The sequence below is a fragment of the Phyllobates terribilis genome, unplaced genomic scaffold, assembly GCF_046119375.1.
Source record: "Phyllobates terribilis strain yellow unplaced genomic scaffold, ASM4611937v1 Scaffold_5__5_contigs__length_657084704, whole genome shotgun sequence".
In the NCBI taxonomy this organism is placed as follows: domain Eukaryota; kingdom Metazoa; phylum Chordata; class Amphibia; order Anura; family Dendrobatidae; genus Phyllobates; species Phyllobates terribilis.
This window is the reverse complement of record NW_027362765.1, coordinates 574829235-574846835: the sequence shown is the minus strand read 5'-3', so window position 1 is coordinate 574846835 and position 17601 is coordinate 574829235. Positions and strand designations below refer to the sequence as shown.

The 17601-nt window shown below is 43.1% G+C and overlaps 1 protein-coding gene across 4 annotated transcripts in view; it reads right to left on the bottom strand.

The window, feature by feature from the left end:
- The window catches only part of LOC141273703 (poly(ADP-ribose) glycohydrolase-like), a 133438-nt gene that overhangs the window by 56260 nt on the left and 59577 nt on the right, over positions 1-17601 (bottom strand). For all 4 annotated transcript variants that reach the window (XM_073685958.1, XM_073685960.1, XM_073685961.1 and 1 more), the window contains one exon: positions 7736-7890. In XM_073685958.1, coding sequence (XP_073542059.1) covers positions 7736-7890 — 155 coding nt within the window. The remainder of the gene's footprint in view (positions 1-7735; positions 7891-17601) is intronic.

Below are 17601 nucleotides of genomic sequence, written 5' to 3'. Positions count from 1 at the left end.
TCTGAATCCGCACTTTCAGCCCATATTGATTATATAACTATCTTTAATATGATTTGGTAAACAGCTAAAATCCCCCCCCCCCCCCATTTCCTTGTAGATTGTAAGCTTGCGAGCAGTGACCTCACTCCTAATGTAACTGTTTAAACTGTCTTACCTTGTATTGAATTTATTGTCTGTACATGTCCCCTCTTAATTGTAAAGTGCTGCGGAATATGTTGGCGCTATATAAATAAAAATTATTATTATATAATGCCAAAACCTGTGTTATTGTCCAAATATTTCTGGACCCAACTGTAATTTTCGATAGTAAATGCCTTTTTCAGACAGGGATAAAAATGCCCATGTTTTTTTTTTTTTACCCATGGATGGACACTGCCAAAAATTAGATCAGACAGCACAAAGGGAGTCTGTCTGCTTTAATAGTCAATCACCTGGTAAGCAGATGCGCCTAAATGCTGTTTTTCAAGGCTTCAAATGGATGATTAAAATGTGATGAGAACCTGGACCAAAGGGTGCCCGTTCTAGTGACCCTTAACTGCAGGTGTCACTTTACTTTCAAAACCACCAAGAATAATCAGGATCAAGACAACTATGAATTTAAGTTAGACAGTTTTGCCAAGCAGGTACTACTTAGTCTCTGGGGGAGGCACGAGAGCCCTGCCAGTAACCGACTCTCTCCATAAGCAGTGCCAAACACTCCTTAACTAGCACTCTAAAATTGGAGTTTGATGTGGGTGTAAGGAGGGGGGGTGGGGGTGGGAGGCTGTCATTCATCTAAAGTAAGTGTGCTACGATAGTGGCACTTTAAAGTATAAATGCCAGTAGTGCTTGAATTTGCAAAAACTGCATGAAGTTGCTCCATTTAGAGGCTGAAGTGTCTTTTACCAGCATGGGATTCTGTTGCCTAGTAATTTGGATTGAGGCAGTAGAGAAGAAATGGTGGTGGTGTCCGGGTGCTGCCAAGGATATCACGATAAACCAAGTGTTAACGAAAAAAATGTATTTTAAAAGCAACGCGTTTCAGAGTTGGACCAACTACTTCTTCAGTTCTAATACAGTGATCACCTGAAGGAGTCGATCCAATTGCAAAACGCATTTTTTAAAATAAATTTGTTTCTTCAACACTTAGTTCATCGCGACATCCTTGGCAGCGCCCTGACACCACCGCTGTTTCTTCTCGACTGCCTTGATCTGCCTCTCCACTCGCTAGGTGCGAGTGCAGCGGCTGGAGCAGCAGCCTTCCATTGTTTGATCTCAGGCATATCGGAGTTGTGTCGCACATCAACTCACCAATCACCCTGCGGTTTTACACAGAGAGTGCTCCCCTTCTCTTTTTTCTCTGTATTAATTCGGGCTAGAAGTTGTCTCCCTCTTCCCCATGTACAGGGGGGAGCAATAAGGAAGAACAAAAAGACAGGACAAAATAGCTCTGAAAACATTTAGGACGTCGTATATCGTAATTGGGCTACTGCTACAGCACTTGAGATTGATAGCAAAGGGAAATTTAGCTTATTTTTGGCTAACTGCAAGATGAACAGGCAAACTGTTGCCTGTAGCTTGCACGGCCATTACATTTCAGAGAAGAGCCAAAGGCAGCCTACAAAGTGTATTAGCAATTAGGTCATTGCTGTACTGCGCTGCGTTCAACATTTATCTCTACAAATTGGACAGCATCTATAATTTAAAGCTGATTGGACCTCATTATATGAATTTAGGGCCATCATTGGAGAATGTGTTTTTTCTCCTGGGTAATTGGTATCAATGTCCCTATCTGACTACTGGTAAGAACACTCTTTAGTCTCCAGAATGATGAATGTACGGTTTAACAGCCGTGATATGGGTACAGCCATAACGGTACAATAAAACAATAAAAGGATAACTTTAGCAAAAGCTGCGGTGTCCTGCAGTAATCATCAGTTGGGATGACACAGAGCCCACCTTACCCCCATTCAATATTCTCACATTAAGCACTCACACAATACTATGGTATCCAACTTCAATCACCCCCTCTATCTTGCAGTATCATATCCATGACTTAAAGGAAACCGGTCACCATGAAAACGCAGTATAATCTGCAGGCACCATTTTATAGAGCAGGGGGAACTCAGCAGATTGATGTATAGTGTTGTGAGAAAAGACTAGGTATAACTTGTATTTTCATCATTTAAGCCTCTACCCTTTCTGGCATTTTTGGTCCAGTGGGCGGGGCCATCAATAATTGACAGCTATCTTTATATAAGTGTGTATACAGAAATAACTGTCAGTCACTGATGGGACCGTCCATTGAACCGGAAATCCCAGAAAGAGCAGAGGTATAAATGAATAAATCACAGGTTATACTGAACCTTTTCTCACAAAATCACATATTATTGTGCTCACATCTCTATAACATGGTGCCCGCAGATCGCATTGCATTTACTTGGTGGCAGGTTCGCTTTAACAGAACTATGGGAACCGGCAGCCTAGTGAAAGCCACTTGCAGTTTCTGAATGGCTCTCACCAGGAGGGGTGTGTGTGTGGGGGGCGGGGGACGGGGGAAAGGGTAAAATGACGGTGTCTGTTTGCCAATGTGACCAAAACCCCGCTAATGCAGAATTGAAACCCCACCAAGCTCATTCACTGCCTGGCTGATGGTGGGCAATGCTTTGTCTGCATTGGACAGCCAAATGACCCTGATCACCAACAAAAGCCAGAATGCCCATCACAGTTTAAGTCAGTATATGTGCATCCAGACCTGCTCTTCAGGCAGAGCTACTCACCAAAGTCATCATCTGGAGACTTTCTCTTCATAGCAGCTTGTTAGACCTGGTATTAGTGCTCCAAGCTGGCAGTCAGCCGCAAGCCACATATCGTGGTCCAGCGAGACGCATGTGGCTTCTGAGCCACAGGTTGGGAACCCTTGGTCTTAAGGCCATGTTCACACATGAAATTTTTTCCCCCTGAAATTTTTTTTTTTTTTTAGTGGTTCTGAAGAAATTTGGTTCTGAAGTTTTTCCTTGGAGTGTTTTGCAGCCCTTTGGCTAGATAGTGTAAAGCTTGCTTCCACACGGCATGCGCCTCAAAGAAGTGACGTGTCATTCATTTTGTTCCGAATTAAGGTGAAAAATTAAAAATCTAGCCAAATTCCAGGGGTAACTTTCTCCCAGTAAAGAGTGTCTAAAATAGTATGACACAGACTTCCTACAAGATCCATGTAATATGAAAAGACTGGAAATCCTGAAACTTCAAATTGAGTGTTGGAACAAAAGTCCAGAATTACAGAAAGCTTCCAGAGTTCTCTACCAAGATCACCGGAAAAGCGCCAGAACCGGAGGAGAGCACAGGTAGTTTTCCATTTTACATAGGAAAATATAGTAATTGACAAGTGGTTGTCCAAATAGTAGTAGCTGTAATACATCCATTGATTCCTCAGCAGAATTAGAGCAGATTAGCAGTTTTCTGACTCCAAACTAGGAGTAACTTGGGCTTTGGCTGGTCTCTTCAGACTTTGTGCCAGTTTTCTCATTTAAATCAAGAGGCACTGACCGGATTTCACTGGCTTTCCCAGACTGAAGAACATTCTTCAATCCCCCTTCACAGCCAAATATTTCATGGACATGGGGATAAGAAACCATATAAGGATATAGACTGCCTGGGTCCTTCCTCAATGTCTTACTGCACCACAACAGATTATTACTATTCTTCATGATCCAGGGCCAAAAACAATTGTTCAAAGCAGATGCGTGAGGCCACTGGGCCAAGCAGAGCCAATAGGCGTAAGGCAGTGGACTTTCTTTTGGAGGGAGGAGGTAGAAGAGGTGAGAAAAAAAAACAACTACTACGGACGTTAGGAGCCAAATTGTGTATCTTTAGAAATGAGGCAATAAACAGAAGACACCACAAAAAGAAAAGTGGTAGCATAATATTTTTAAAGTGATGGCTACCTAGCCTTAAGTTGGATGTCTGGTATTGTGGGCTGCGTAATGGCTTGTCACCTCTCTTCACCTTTATCACTACAGTACCTAGCACTAGTGGAAACACCCACATAAAAGAACCGAAGAAGGAGAAGCATCTTCCAAGCTCAAATCAGATTTAAAATATTCACAGTATCTGAATTTCTTCATTTATGGGATGTTGGTGAATAAATGGAGCTGCAAGGACATGCTTCTTCTAAAATTAAGTCATTGACAAATTACTTGCAGGAAAGATTTTTCCTCCAGCGAGTCAGATCTCTTATGTTTATTTCTCTCTTCTTGTAAGAGCTTCTGTCAAGCTGCCACGTAACCCTACTACAATTAAACCGGGAGACAGATGCAGGCATCCCGAGTGCCAGCCAAGGGAGTGACTATTTATCTTCCCCCCACCCCCTTCCATCTTCCCGGGAAATCGATGTTAATCAAATCAGAGATCTTTTAATAGATATTTAGCCATGCAGAATACAAGAGTGCAGACAGAACAAAAGGTCAGAGATCCCTAACATAAGAAGCCGTAACATTTAACTCAATAAGGAAAGATGTCTAAACGAGAATATTTGGATTCGGATAGGAGCGTAACCTCTTAACTAGAAGGAGCACAGCATGGGGAAAAAGAACAGAATATATGATATACCATCAGCAGAGGTTTCTCTCCAAAAAGGCACGGTTAGCACTGAAGTAGGGGAGAAATAATGCTCTTACCAATGTAATGTCAATTAATCTCCCTATGTGATCTACACATACTACTACTAATTTACTTAAAGCAGGGTATTTGCTCATTGTTTTTATCCTAGGTTTTGTCAATAAGGCCCACAACTCTATGACAAACCCCCAGAAACATCAAGTCTGAGGGTGGAAACCAGATTGATAAAATAGAGACTTCTTAAAATCCTAATTAAGGCTATGTGCACACGATGCAGAAATGCTCAGGATTTTTTCCTGAGCGTTTCTGCATCTCCCTGGCAGGGAAAAACGCATGCGGATTGTACATGCGGATTGTACATGCATTTTTCCTGCCAGGGACATGTGGATGTGAAGCGTTCTTCACTTGCATTTCCGCATGCGGGTTGACAAGCGCTTTCCAAGCGATTTTAGCATCACTTGGAAAGTGCTTGACAACTTGGTCACACTATATAAATCCATGCAACCGGCATAGATTTATATAGTGTGTGAATGTCAAAAAATAAAAAATAAATATATACTTTACCCTCTGATGGCCCCCGGTGTCCTGCTTCGCACGGTCACGGCTACCGGCAGTGAAGACTGAAGGACCTGCCGACGTCAGCGTCACGTGACCCGTCACATGACTGACGTCAGCGAAGGTCCTTCTTCATTCAACTGCGAAGTGCCGGGAACCAAGCAGGAGCGCTGCGCGGGCCGTCAGAAGGTGAGTATATATATATTTTTTATTTTATTCTTTTTTTTTTTTAATGGTACCTGGGTCTGGATGAGAGTCCTCTCCTCCACACCCGGGTACCATCCGCACATTAGACCGCATGAAAAGCTCATCAACATATACAGTGATGCGGATTCCATGCGGTCTAATGCAAGTCAATGGCGCCAAAAAAGCAGCGTTTCCGCAAAATTAATTGACATGCTGCGGATTTTTGAGCGCAGCGTTTACGCTGCGGAAAAATCCGCATCATGGGCACAGCACATGCGGATTTCAAATGGGGAACATTGCTGCCCTTCTACCATGCGTTTTTCATGCGTTTCAGCGGCGTTTCCGCAACTGCCAAAACGCCGCGGAAACGCATTAAAAACGCATCGTGTGAACGCAGCCTAAAAGTGCTAAACTACACAAGTCATGGACTCAGAAGAACTTTGAAACCTCATGTAGCACATTTCCCTTCAGCCCTAGCTTCCTGCAGTCCCATGTAAGAGTAGGGCACTGCTGTAGAGCAGACAATAGTGAACAGGTCCACAAGGTAAACCAGAGCTGTGGCCCCCACTTTCGCAGTCATTGATGAGGGTTCAACCTTTGGAACTGCCACAATGCCAAGTGTTAACATATTCTATCACTCTAAAGGACGGGATGCTACTTGAAGCCTCTGTTTATACCCATGTCACGGTTTTCAATATAAAAATGGACGCCACAAAACAGAACCAGATCTGCATGACGGACAGGACAGACTAATTGTGAGGTCCATTGGATTCCTCAGAGGTGTCCATCTTTTTGATGAGGCAGATAGCATTGTCCAACGGCATCTCCAACAAAGATGTAGAATTAGCATAATTCAGTCCTTAAAATCTGTACAAAATCACTTAAATGGTTTAACCACATCCTCACCGCTGGATCCTTACATATAAAAGTTTCTATGATCACCATTCCCAGATTCATACATACTAGAGATAGAAGTACCCCTTAACAGGTTTACAAATTTATGTGAGCATATGAAGTGGATACAATTCTATAGAATGGTCTTTTTCTGGGCGTAACTCCCTATATTTGTCATATTTCCAGGGATTTCCAGCGTTATTTGAAGGAATATTACACTCCGCGGCTTGAGCCACGCCTCCTATAAATCACTCTGACATAGTATTACTAAGTAAAGCATTGAAGCGGCTCCGGGATTGGAGGTGTGGTGCACTGAAGAAAATCTATAAATTGATTACATTCCTAATGTCCTACACCTAATTCACCGCAATGACATTCATTTCTATTGCTGGCCTGAATAGAAATGGTATATGAATAGATTGTCTGTATTTTGTAATTATTGCAAAATTTCCAACCCGTGGCTACTGAAAACTAACCATAATGGGTTTTCATGCTGTGGCTACCGCATACAACACCAGCATGTGGTGGACTCATTACACTGGATTAGGAAGGTAGGATCTCAGATTATGAGCAGAAACACAGATACAAGCATGGTCGAAGCCACATACAGGAGTAGAAGGATCCAGAATACAACTTTCCAGCTAACTCCACAAGGTTTAATACCAATAAAGAGGGCAATCATTGGTCAGACATGACAGAGCTTGTTCTGAATGGATCTAGTCACTCGCTAGCGTGCAAACATAACGAGCTTTTCCAACTCTATGCATCGAGATCCATGTTACTCCTCATCGTCAGACCCTGATAACTTAGATCAGCACATTCACAGAAATCAGGGGATTCAACATTTTTTGAAACATGTGTGTGCAGTTTTGAAGAAATATGTGAAATTGACTCTGAAAATCAGATCCAATTCTGCAGCATGTGATCCTCCTCATGGATAGGGTCTCCCTGGTGCTGGTGCCACATGCAGATAAGGAGCATGTCTACGAGCGGGAATGAGCAGGTGTACAAATTTGCCGTTAAAGGGAAGGTGCCACGATTTTTAATTTTATATTAAAAAATTTTGATTATATAATCAATTATTTTTAATACAAAATTAAATGTATCACGTGATTAGTTTTTTTATATACTCATTTTTACAATGGTCACTGGGGGCTGCTATTTTTATTTGGGGGGTAAGAAGCTAAGCAGCATCTTACACACCTCACTTACGGCAGTCCGGACCGTAAGAGACAGGAGTCGGTGACAGACCCCATCTCTGCAGCTAGAGGCAGGAGGAGCAGCCTCTAATGTTAAACTGGGCACGCCCCCTGGGCTGTCCAGGTCGCAACCGTGGGAGGAGATTGTAGCCTCTTTGTGTAGCCCGCGGGGTGGGGGTGGGGGTGGTCCCTACATTATGCTGCTCTCAGATTAGGTGGCAAAAATACTGCTGACAGTTTCCCTTTAAGTAAACAGCACCTGGAAATACATTAGTACACTGTTCAGACAATAAGAAGGGCTTTACCTGTTGAAGTTGATGTCTGGGTAAGAGGAATACTCCGACTTTCTGGAATTTCTGCGTGGGAACGTACAGAAGAAAGCGTTGGCTAGCAGACATGATATCTGCTCCTGTGACATGGTGATTGAATGATTACTTTTTTTCTTCAGCAGTGGGATGGGCTGCATTAAAAAGAAGAGGGGTTAGGGGTGGTCAGCAATGAATCATGTAACGTTTGGAAAAACAAGAGCAGGTTACTGAATTGACAAAATTAAAGTAAGAGTCATTTGATATTTTTAGATGGTCCTTAAATCAACCGTTACATCACCATTAAACTGGAGTCATTCGTCCTTGTGACTGGTAAAGGGGCTTGGGTTTGACACACACTAGATATGCAATCAATAGAAATAATAGAGGCCTCGGAGTTATAGATCACATTGGAAAATCAAGAGTCACACTAGAATACTCCAATCATATCAGAAGAAACCAAGCACAAGACAATTGCTTACTAATCCTTTATTACATATTCTATGTTATATTCACATTTTTGAAAGGATTTTCTAATGAATTGTAGTTTATCAATAGCACATATGGTCAGACCTCCCCATAAATCTCAGGGATTGTGGCAATCTCTATTAGTCTGAGGGCAGTTCACATATAGGGGGAAAATAAACTGCGCTTTTTCTACAAGTGTTTGCACCAAAATACGCAGCAGTAATCTACCCTGTTAACAGTATTTTTGCTGCTCTTTCATACAGATTTAACGCAGTGTCAAAATATTTTTTAGTGCTGAAAATAATTATGCACTTCAAAACAAAATTGCAATCTTCCATGCATTCTTTCAGTCTCCCTAAAGAGGTCTATAGGGGAAAAAAAAAACACGAAAAATGCACCCAAAAAAAGCACAGTGGGCACGAGTTTTCATACAAGTATTTCCACTTTACTTAAACGGTTAAACACCTTGGATTGTCTGCACGAAAAAGGCGAGACATGGCATAATTCAGGAAACCTCAGTCTTATTATAATGATAATGAAATCGGAACACAAGAAAGCAAGGTATCCCATCAATTTCTAAGTTGGAGGAGTTGGGGGAGGAACCAGTTACATTTCTACCTAACAGGTCTTAGAGGTTTATAAAGAGGAGCATGGCAGCAGCTCATGCATGCTGAGGGCCAAACATCCTTGCTAAAATGGGATTTGGAGGAACAAGCAGTTGGCCGCATTTATGCTGCCTGAGAGCAGATAATCCTACCCAAATATAACTTAGATTTCTGTGTTGTACATGGTCTTGATGATCTACTAAAATCATGATAAAAAAAGGACGTCGCTATCGAGCACTTGCGACTCTCCAGAGCAAAGATATAGTCAATGTAGGGAATCTCAGAATTTTCTGAAATCAAAGTGACATACCAGGTCCAACCCTGGAAGGGGTCATCAAGGGGAGGTGTGGCTGTAACTTAGGAGCTAATAAAAGGCAAATGCCAACTTTTGGGTGTTGTGAGTACTTGGAGGCACAGTTCACTGTGGGTTCTGTCTGGGTTCCTGGAGTGCCTCCCTCAAGAAATCTGAAACCATTGCTGTAATGACAGGCTTACTAACTTTCTTTTGTTTATCCTTTCATTTTTTGTAATTGTATATGCTCTATTGTTTTGTCCCCTTTACAAAATCTTTTGTATATGTTTTATAAACACTGCCAATCGTTCTGCATTAAATATAAAATGTAAATCTTTTTTCTGTAAACCGCACGCCAAAGCTATACGCTACCAGATTAGATTAGCTAATAATCTTTCTGGGGTTATCGTGGAGTTAGCAGTGACTGTAAGGAGGTATATACATATATTCCATGGGTTAGAATCAGAGGTGTATATACCATACACTCACTGTTCGTTTCCCAATAACTGGCCTGTGGAGACAGCCTGCACCCTTCTCTGTTGATCGTCGGCCAATCGTGTAACTGTCTGAATGATAGGGGGCAGCAGAGAGCTGTTCGACACAAAGATCACAGCGGGTGGTTCTGTGTGACCTTCCCAGGCTGTGACATCTTGACAATGACCTATAACAAAAACTCCTTCTCGGTAAATAGATCAGCATCTCAAATTAGCAATATAACGATCTAGTATTAGAATCTAGCATTCATATCAGAAGCCGCAATAGCTAATGTTGCCCTTCAATAGCTCATAAAATAAAAAAAAAACCTAAGTAAAAGGTATGGAGGTGGGAAAGATCACAAGTCTATCTTTTCCGTTTAGATCTAAAAATCGACCTGCCCATGTATCTCCATTTTACGAAGACATAGATAAAGCCGTATATATATATTAATAGTTTAGATAAGGAATAGCTTTGTCTCGTACAATCTGCCGCATCTTCTCATCTGATATTCTATAATGCAGTTCCAGCTGTGCTCCTCACTGTACGACTTCACTTATGGGAGACTTCTGAAAGCTGCATTTGTTTTTTTTCTTCATTTTTTTGTTCGTCACTGCTTTCAGATTTTATTTGAGATTACCATCTTTGTCTCCAGGGTGCGGAGCCGGGAAATTAAGACATGAGTACTTTAAATTTATTCTCCTTGTCCGCCCATCTCAGAAACTTGCAAACCATATTAAAAAGTCTAGAGAGCCACCATGAGGAGGAAAGTGGTAATCCAGTTATTACAGTACAACTATATAAGGGCTTGTGCTGTGCAAACATTTCATATTAGGGAATATGGGGGGGGAGGATCTATTAAAGGGGAGTCACGGTTAAAGGGGAGTCCGTCGCCGACAAAACGTTAAACACTTGTACAGGTATATAGGAGACTTGGCTCCTATAAAATCATACCTGTAGTACACCTTTTTGTGGCTTAAAAAAAACCACAGCTTTATTTTGTATGCAAATGAGGGGGCTTCAGTGCACCCTTGGTGTGGGCCAACAGCTCAGTGCACCGTTATGCCCCCTCAATTTGCATACCGAGCATATTTTCATCTGTCATTTTGATTGGCAGCACCAAGCGAGTGCTGCCTGAACTCTGCAGCCATGCTGTGTCATTGCCTGCTCTCATCACTGGCTCCTGTCTACAGCCATGCTGTGTCATTGCCTGCTCTCATCACTGGCTCCTGTCTGCAGCCATGCTGTGTCATTGCCTGCTCTCATCACTGGCTTCTGTCTGCAGCCATGCTGTGTCATTACCTGCTCTCATCACTGGCTCCTGTCTGCAGCCATGCTGTGTCATTACCTGCTCTCATCACTGGCTCCTGTCTGCAGCCATGCTGTGTCATTGCCTGCTCTCATCACTGGCTCCTGTCTACAGCCATGCTGTGTCATTGCCTGCTCTCATCACTGGCTCCTGTCTACAGCCATGCTGTGTCATTGCCTGCTCTCATCACTGGCTCCTGTCTACAGCCATGCTGTGTCATTGCCTGCTCTCATCACTGGCTCCTGTCTACAGCCATGCTGTGTCATTGCCTGCTCTCATCACTGGCTCCTGTCTACAGCCATGCTGTGTCATTACCTGCTCTCATCACTGGCTTCTGTCTGCAGCCATGCTGTGTCATTGCCTGCTCTCATCACTGGCTCCTGTCTACAGCCATGCTGTGTCATTGCCTGCTCTCATCACTGGCTCCTGTCTACAGCCATGCTGTGTCATTGCCTGCTCTCATCACTGGCTCCTGTCTACAGCCATGCTGTGTCATTGCCTGCTCTCATCACTGGCTCCTGTCTACAGCCATGCTGTGTCATTGCCTGCTCTCATCACTGGCTCCTGTCTACAGCCATGCTGTGTCATTACCTGCTCTCATCACTGGCTTCTGTCTGCAGCCATGCTGTGTCATTGCCTGCTCTCATCACTGGCTCCTGTCTACAGCCATGCTGTGTCATTGCCTGCTCTCATCACTGGCTCCTGTCTGCAGCCATGCTGTGTCATTGCCTGCTCTCATCACTGGCTCCTGTCTGCAGTCATGCTGTGTCATTGCCTGCTCTCATCACTGGCTCCTGTCTGCAGTCATGCTGTGTCATTGCCTCCTCTCATCACTGGCTCCTGTCTACAGCCATGCTGTGTCATTGCCTGCTCTCATCACTGGTTCCTGTCTGCAGTCATGCTCAGTGTCATTGCCTCCTCTCATCACTGGCTCCTGTCTGCAGCCATGCTGTGTCATTACCTGCTCTCATCACTGGCTTCTGTCTGCAGCCATGCTGTGTCATTGCCTGCTCTCATCACTGGCTCCTGTCTGCAGCCATGCTGTGTCATTGCCTGCTCTCATCACTGGCTCCTGTCTGCAGTCATGCTCAGTGTCATTGCCTCCTCTCATCACTGGCTCCAGTCTGTAGTCATGCTCAGTGTCATTGCCTGCTATCATCACTGGCTCCCGTCTGTAGTCATGCTCAGTGTCATTGCCTCCTCTCATCACTTGCTCCTGTCTGCAGTCATGCTCAGTGTCATTGCCTCCTCTCATCACTTGCTCCTGTCTGTAGTCATGCTCAGTGTCATTGCCTCCTCACATCACTTGCTCCTGTCTGCAGTCATGCTCAGTGTCATTGCCTCCTCTCATCACTTGCTCCTGTCTGCAGTCATGCTCAGTGTCATTGCCTCCTCTCATCACTGGCTCCTGTCTGCAGTCATGCTCAGTGTCATTGCCTCCTCTCATCACTGGTTCCTGTCTGCAGTCATGCTCAGTGTCATTGCCTCCTCTCATCACTGGCTCCTGTCTGCCAGTCATGCTCACAGTGTCATTGCCTCCTCTCATCACTGGCTCCTGTCTGCCAGTCATGCTCACAGTGTCATTGCCTCCTCTCATCACTGGCTCCTGTCTGCAGTCATGCTCAGTGTCATTGCCTGCTATCATCACTGGCTCCTGTCTGCAGTTTATGCTCAGTGTCATTGCCTCCTCTCATCACTGGCTCCTGTCTGCAGTCATGCTCAGTGTCATTGCCTCCTCTCATCACTTGCTCCTGTCTGCAGTCATGCTCAGTGTCATTGCCTGCTCTCATCACTGGCTCCTGTCTGCAGTCATGCTCAGTGTCATTGTCTCCTCTCATCACTGGCTCCTGTCTGCAGTCATGCTCAGTGTCATTGCCTCCTCTCATCACTTGCTCCTGTCTGCAGTCATGCTCAGTGTCATTGCCTCCTCTCATCACTTGCTCCTGTCTGCAGTCATGCTCAGTGTCATTGCCTGCTCTCATCACTGGCTCCTGTCTGCAGTCATGCTCAGTGTCATTGCCTCCTCTCATCACTGGCTCCTGTCTGCAGTCATGCTCAGTGTCATTGCCTCCTCTCATCACTTGCTCCTGTCTGCAGTCATGCTCAGTGTCATTGCCTGCTCTCATCACTGGCTCCTGTCTGCAGTCATGCTCAGTGTCATTGCCTCCTCTCATCACTGGCTCCTGTCTGCAGTCATGCTCAGTGTCATTGCCTCCTCTCATCACTGGGAGCCACCCATGCGCTGTGACGAGCAGCTCCCCGGAGCGGATAGTCACGGCGCATGACCGGCTTCCACATCGACAATGAGCAAGCATGGCTGGCCAATACACACTGCACAAGCACTGCGCAATGTTGTTTTTACCCATGATTAGACCGTCGATTTTAATAAAAAAGATGCACAATGCATCACTAAACGCAATGGGGGCAGTTTAGATACTACAAAGGACATGACAGGTTCCCTTTAAAGAAGCACTCCAATCAAAGTTTTTATCCTCTTAATATATTGCAGTCAATATACTGTATAGTACTCTGTACTTACAACTGCTGATTTTGCCTTTCTACCCTGCTAATTCTTCTACTTTCTCTGCTCTATGTAGAAACAGGAAGTCTACTGTCTCTGCATTTATCATTCCCCTCTTCAACTCCTGACCCAGCTGCTCCCTAAAACCCCAGCCAGAGACTTTTGAAGTGACTTAGGACTCATGCAGGGAAAAATTTCTCCTTTAGGCTGTGTGCCCACGTAGCATTTTTCAAGCATTTTTGATGCGGAATTTCCGCAGCGGAAACGCTTGTAAAACGCTTGGTAACACGCACCCCATGGTCCCCAATGGGATTCCGCAAGTTCTATGCACATGCTGCGGATTTTTCCGCAGCGTTTATGCTGCGTTCAAAAATCCGCAGCATGTCATTTAATTTTGCGTTTCCGCAAGCGGAATTGCCTTTGTTCAATGCATAAAAAACGCAAGGCAATTCCGCATGTGGAAAACGCGTGATAAACGCGCGAAAAAAGCGCGATAAACGCGTGCGGAATTCCGCATGCGTTTTTCCGGGAGAGGACTTGCATTTATGCAGCAGAAATTTTCTGCTTCATAAATGCAACGTGGGCACATAGCCATAAGATATAATACAAAGTTTCTAATTTTCAAGTGTACTATTGATTTCTGGAGAAAAAAAAAAAGTAAAAATGATGGTTACTCTTTAAAGTGAAACTATCGTTGCATGTGAACCTGCAGCAGGATGTCTGTGTCTGCCTTTAGTTTCTTCTCTCTATTTCAACCCTCCCCATGGAATTTTATGAGTAGCAGCTGCCATACAGTACCAGCAAAGTCTATGAGATTCCAGAAATCTCATGCACACACCTTGGTTTTTGTTTCATCAGTATTTTGGCTTTACATGTTTTTTTGCAGAATAGAGCATGTAACTTCTTTCAGCGTTTTTCACCCATTGGAAATAATAGGTGGTGAAAAAATGCTGAAAAAAAAAAAGCAGCAAAACCTGATGAAATAGAATAAGATTTTTTTTTCACTGAACTTTATGTACATGCATAAAGAGACAAAAGGACAGTGAAAAAAAAATGCAACAAAAACGCAGCAAAAAAAACAAGCAAAATCCTGAATAAACCTTACTAGCAGGAGATCAGGTTTTGCTGCAGAAAAAAAACGCAATGTGCGAACATAGCCTAATGGGAAAGTCTGTCTTCACTGAATACAAATTTTCACTTTTGAATTGAGAGTATAAAGTCAGCCCATGTAGAGAAACAAATAGATTTCTATGGGATGATTTATTACAATGTTGCTTATTTTCAGGATTTGTGAAATAAAAATTAAAATGACGGTTACTCTTTAGACTGAATCTGTCTCCCCAAATTTGAAACTAAAGACATAGCCTTGTAGGAGAAGGAGCAACAATAAAAAAAAATGTATTTTCCTTTTGTTTCTCTGTTAGCCCAAAAAAGAAGTTCCATCCAGTTATTTAGATTATGGCCTCTCCTATGATGAATGATATGAGCAAGAAGACAAATCACACTCTCCAAGCTGCTGACATTGCTCATCTCCTATGCTATCATTTCAAATCATTGTGTATAGAGCGCGATGTCAGCTGCAAGAAGAGGAGCAAGTTGTGTGCTCACTCCTACCCTGAAGAAGTGATAGCAGAGGAGTCGAGCAATGTCAGCAGCGAGGAGAGCATGAAGAGTCTTCTCGCTCCTGCACAGGGATAGTGCACAGATAATGGTGGTTTATCTTCAGACAGCAATGGCTCTGGACAAGCCAACGAGGTTATCCAATGTAGGAGTGGCCGTAATTTGAAGATGTGTGTGGAACGCTGCACCAAGACATTTGGTCACACCAGGGGTGCACTGAGCATGCACATTTGCAAGTTCTTTTCTGCGGCAACAGAGGAACAGATTTAAAAACAAAGAAAAAAAAACAATTATTGTTCCATCTCTTACATGACTATATGATTAGCTTAAAAGTGTAAATTTCGGGTGCCTTTAACATAACGCTTTATTTTTGTCAATCTAATACATAGCCAAGACTCCGGACAAATGAATGCTAATAATTCAGACAAGCCATGTTAAAAAATGCTAAATTATCCCACTTTTTCAAGTATAAAAAACTTGAGCCATAACTTTATCACACAGGACAGAAAACAGAAGAATATTTTCTTTGTCAGAATGAAATGCACAAGCCAAGAAACCAGACGGTACATTGACAAGACGCAACTCCAGCAAGAAATGGTAACCTAAACCTAAGGCGTCTTACGCTTCATTAGCTTGTGTCAGCCATGAGAGCAGTAGTGCTGTTATCTTTCCATCGGTTTGTTCTGGTCTTTAATTTGACAGAATTGATTTGAATAATCCAATATGTATATAGAGACAAAGGATGTGGTGAGGAGGCACCGCGATGAAGATGGTGCAGAGACATTGGGGATACTCGCCTCGTGTTATCACAGCAGGGGGAGGACATGATCTACTCAATATGAAGTGTGAATCCTGCAGGATAATGCGGTGCGGATGCAATGTTCAGATTGTTATTTCCTCTCTATGGCATTCACTGTGTGGTAAATATTACCTGATAAACTATAAATGTATAAATAAAGCTATGTTTTACTGATTTAAAATGTGTCGTCATATTTTTAGATCCATACAACTCTTTCAACAGAAAAGTAAAACGGGCTATGAAGGCTTGTTCTTTCGCAGGGTGAGCAGCAGTTTTTATTAGTACCATTGGGTTTTACATTTTCTCTTTAAGGCCACATTCACACGTTCATTATTTGGTCAGTATTTAACATCAGTATTTGTAAGCCAAAATCAGGAGAGAAACAATCAGAGGAAAAGTGTAATAGAAACACGTCACCACTTCTGGATTTATCACCCACTCCTGGTTTTGGCTTACAAATACTCAGGTAAAAGCCTCACCAAATAGGGATAGTGGGGCCGTAGTCTAAATCAGATTTTAACCAGTGTTTGGGAGGAAAAACTTACAGATTACCTCAAATTTTTTGAAATTATGTATTTTATTTTTTACAGTGTCCACCATCTGGGATACATATCCTTTAAAATTCAGATGTAAATGGGTTATCCCAGAATTTCTCTCTAAATCCTTGTAGCCTAATAAGCTCTTTATAGTAACCAGCCGTGCCTAAAGATACTCATGGGCTAATTTTTTACATCATTCTCTTGCTCCAGCTCCTCCATAACTCTCTGCTCAGTGACAAGTGGGCGGTCCTTCAGTGCTGCCCATGTGACCACTGTAAACTACATGTCCCACAACCCCCTGCTTCTCCTTCAGGCTCCTTGCCCCCACCCATGGACAGATATCATTCGTTACTCTAACGGCTCTATGATCTGCTGGTGCCCACCAGGACAGAGCTGACCGGAGGAGACATGGTGCTCTGCATGGTCTCTAATATTATACCAATAAATCTCATCTTGTCTGTCCCCACCATTACGTGTAAAGGGTAATAATCCCCTAATTCTGTAAGTGGTTCAGATACATTATCCCTGTGTGTCCTTTTCTGGCACTTTGTTGACCATAGCAACCAATCACAGCGCAACTTTCATTCTACCAGAGCAGTTTAAAAAATAAGACCTATGTGCTGATTGGTTGTTATAGGTTTCTCTTTTAGACCTTATGGATAAAAAGGCCAAATTCTGTTTACATAGTATTTATAGATAGGAGGCGTCCATTAAAACAAATATGGACAGATATTCAGGTTTTTAATGAGAAAAAACATTGGTTTATCACTTTATTGCTCTGCTTCACCTATCACACACCTGAGAAGGATTGCGGTTCCTCCTTTGACAACAGCAGGTGCACAGTGCCAATGTCCATTCTGTGCAGCGAGGACGGGGCAATCATACACGTTTCATAGTTATAAGGTTGAAGGTAGACTTAACCCCCTAACGACCATGGGTCTTTCTGTTTTTGTGTTTTCATTTTTTGCCCCCCTTCTTCCCAGAGCTTTTTTATTTTTTGGTCAATATGGCCAGGTGAGGGCTTATTTTTTGCGGGACGAGTTGTACTTTTAAACACCATCACTGGTTTTACCATATTGTGTGCTGGAAAACGGGAAAAAAATTCCAAGTGCGGTGAAATTGCAAAAAAAATGCAATTCCACAGTTGTTTTTTGGGTCTTTTTTTTACCACGTTCACTGATTGCTAAAACTGACCTGCCATCATTATTCTCCAGGTCATTACGAGTTCATAGACACCAA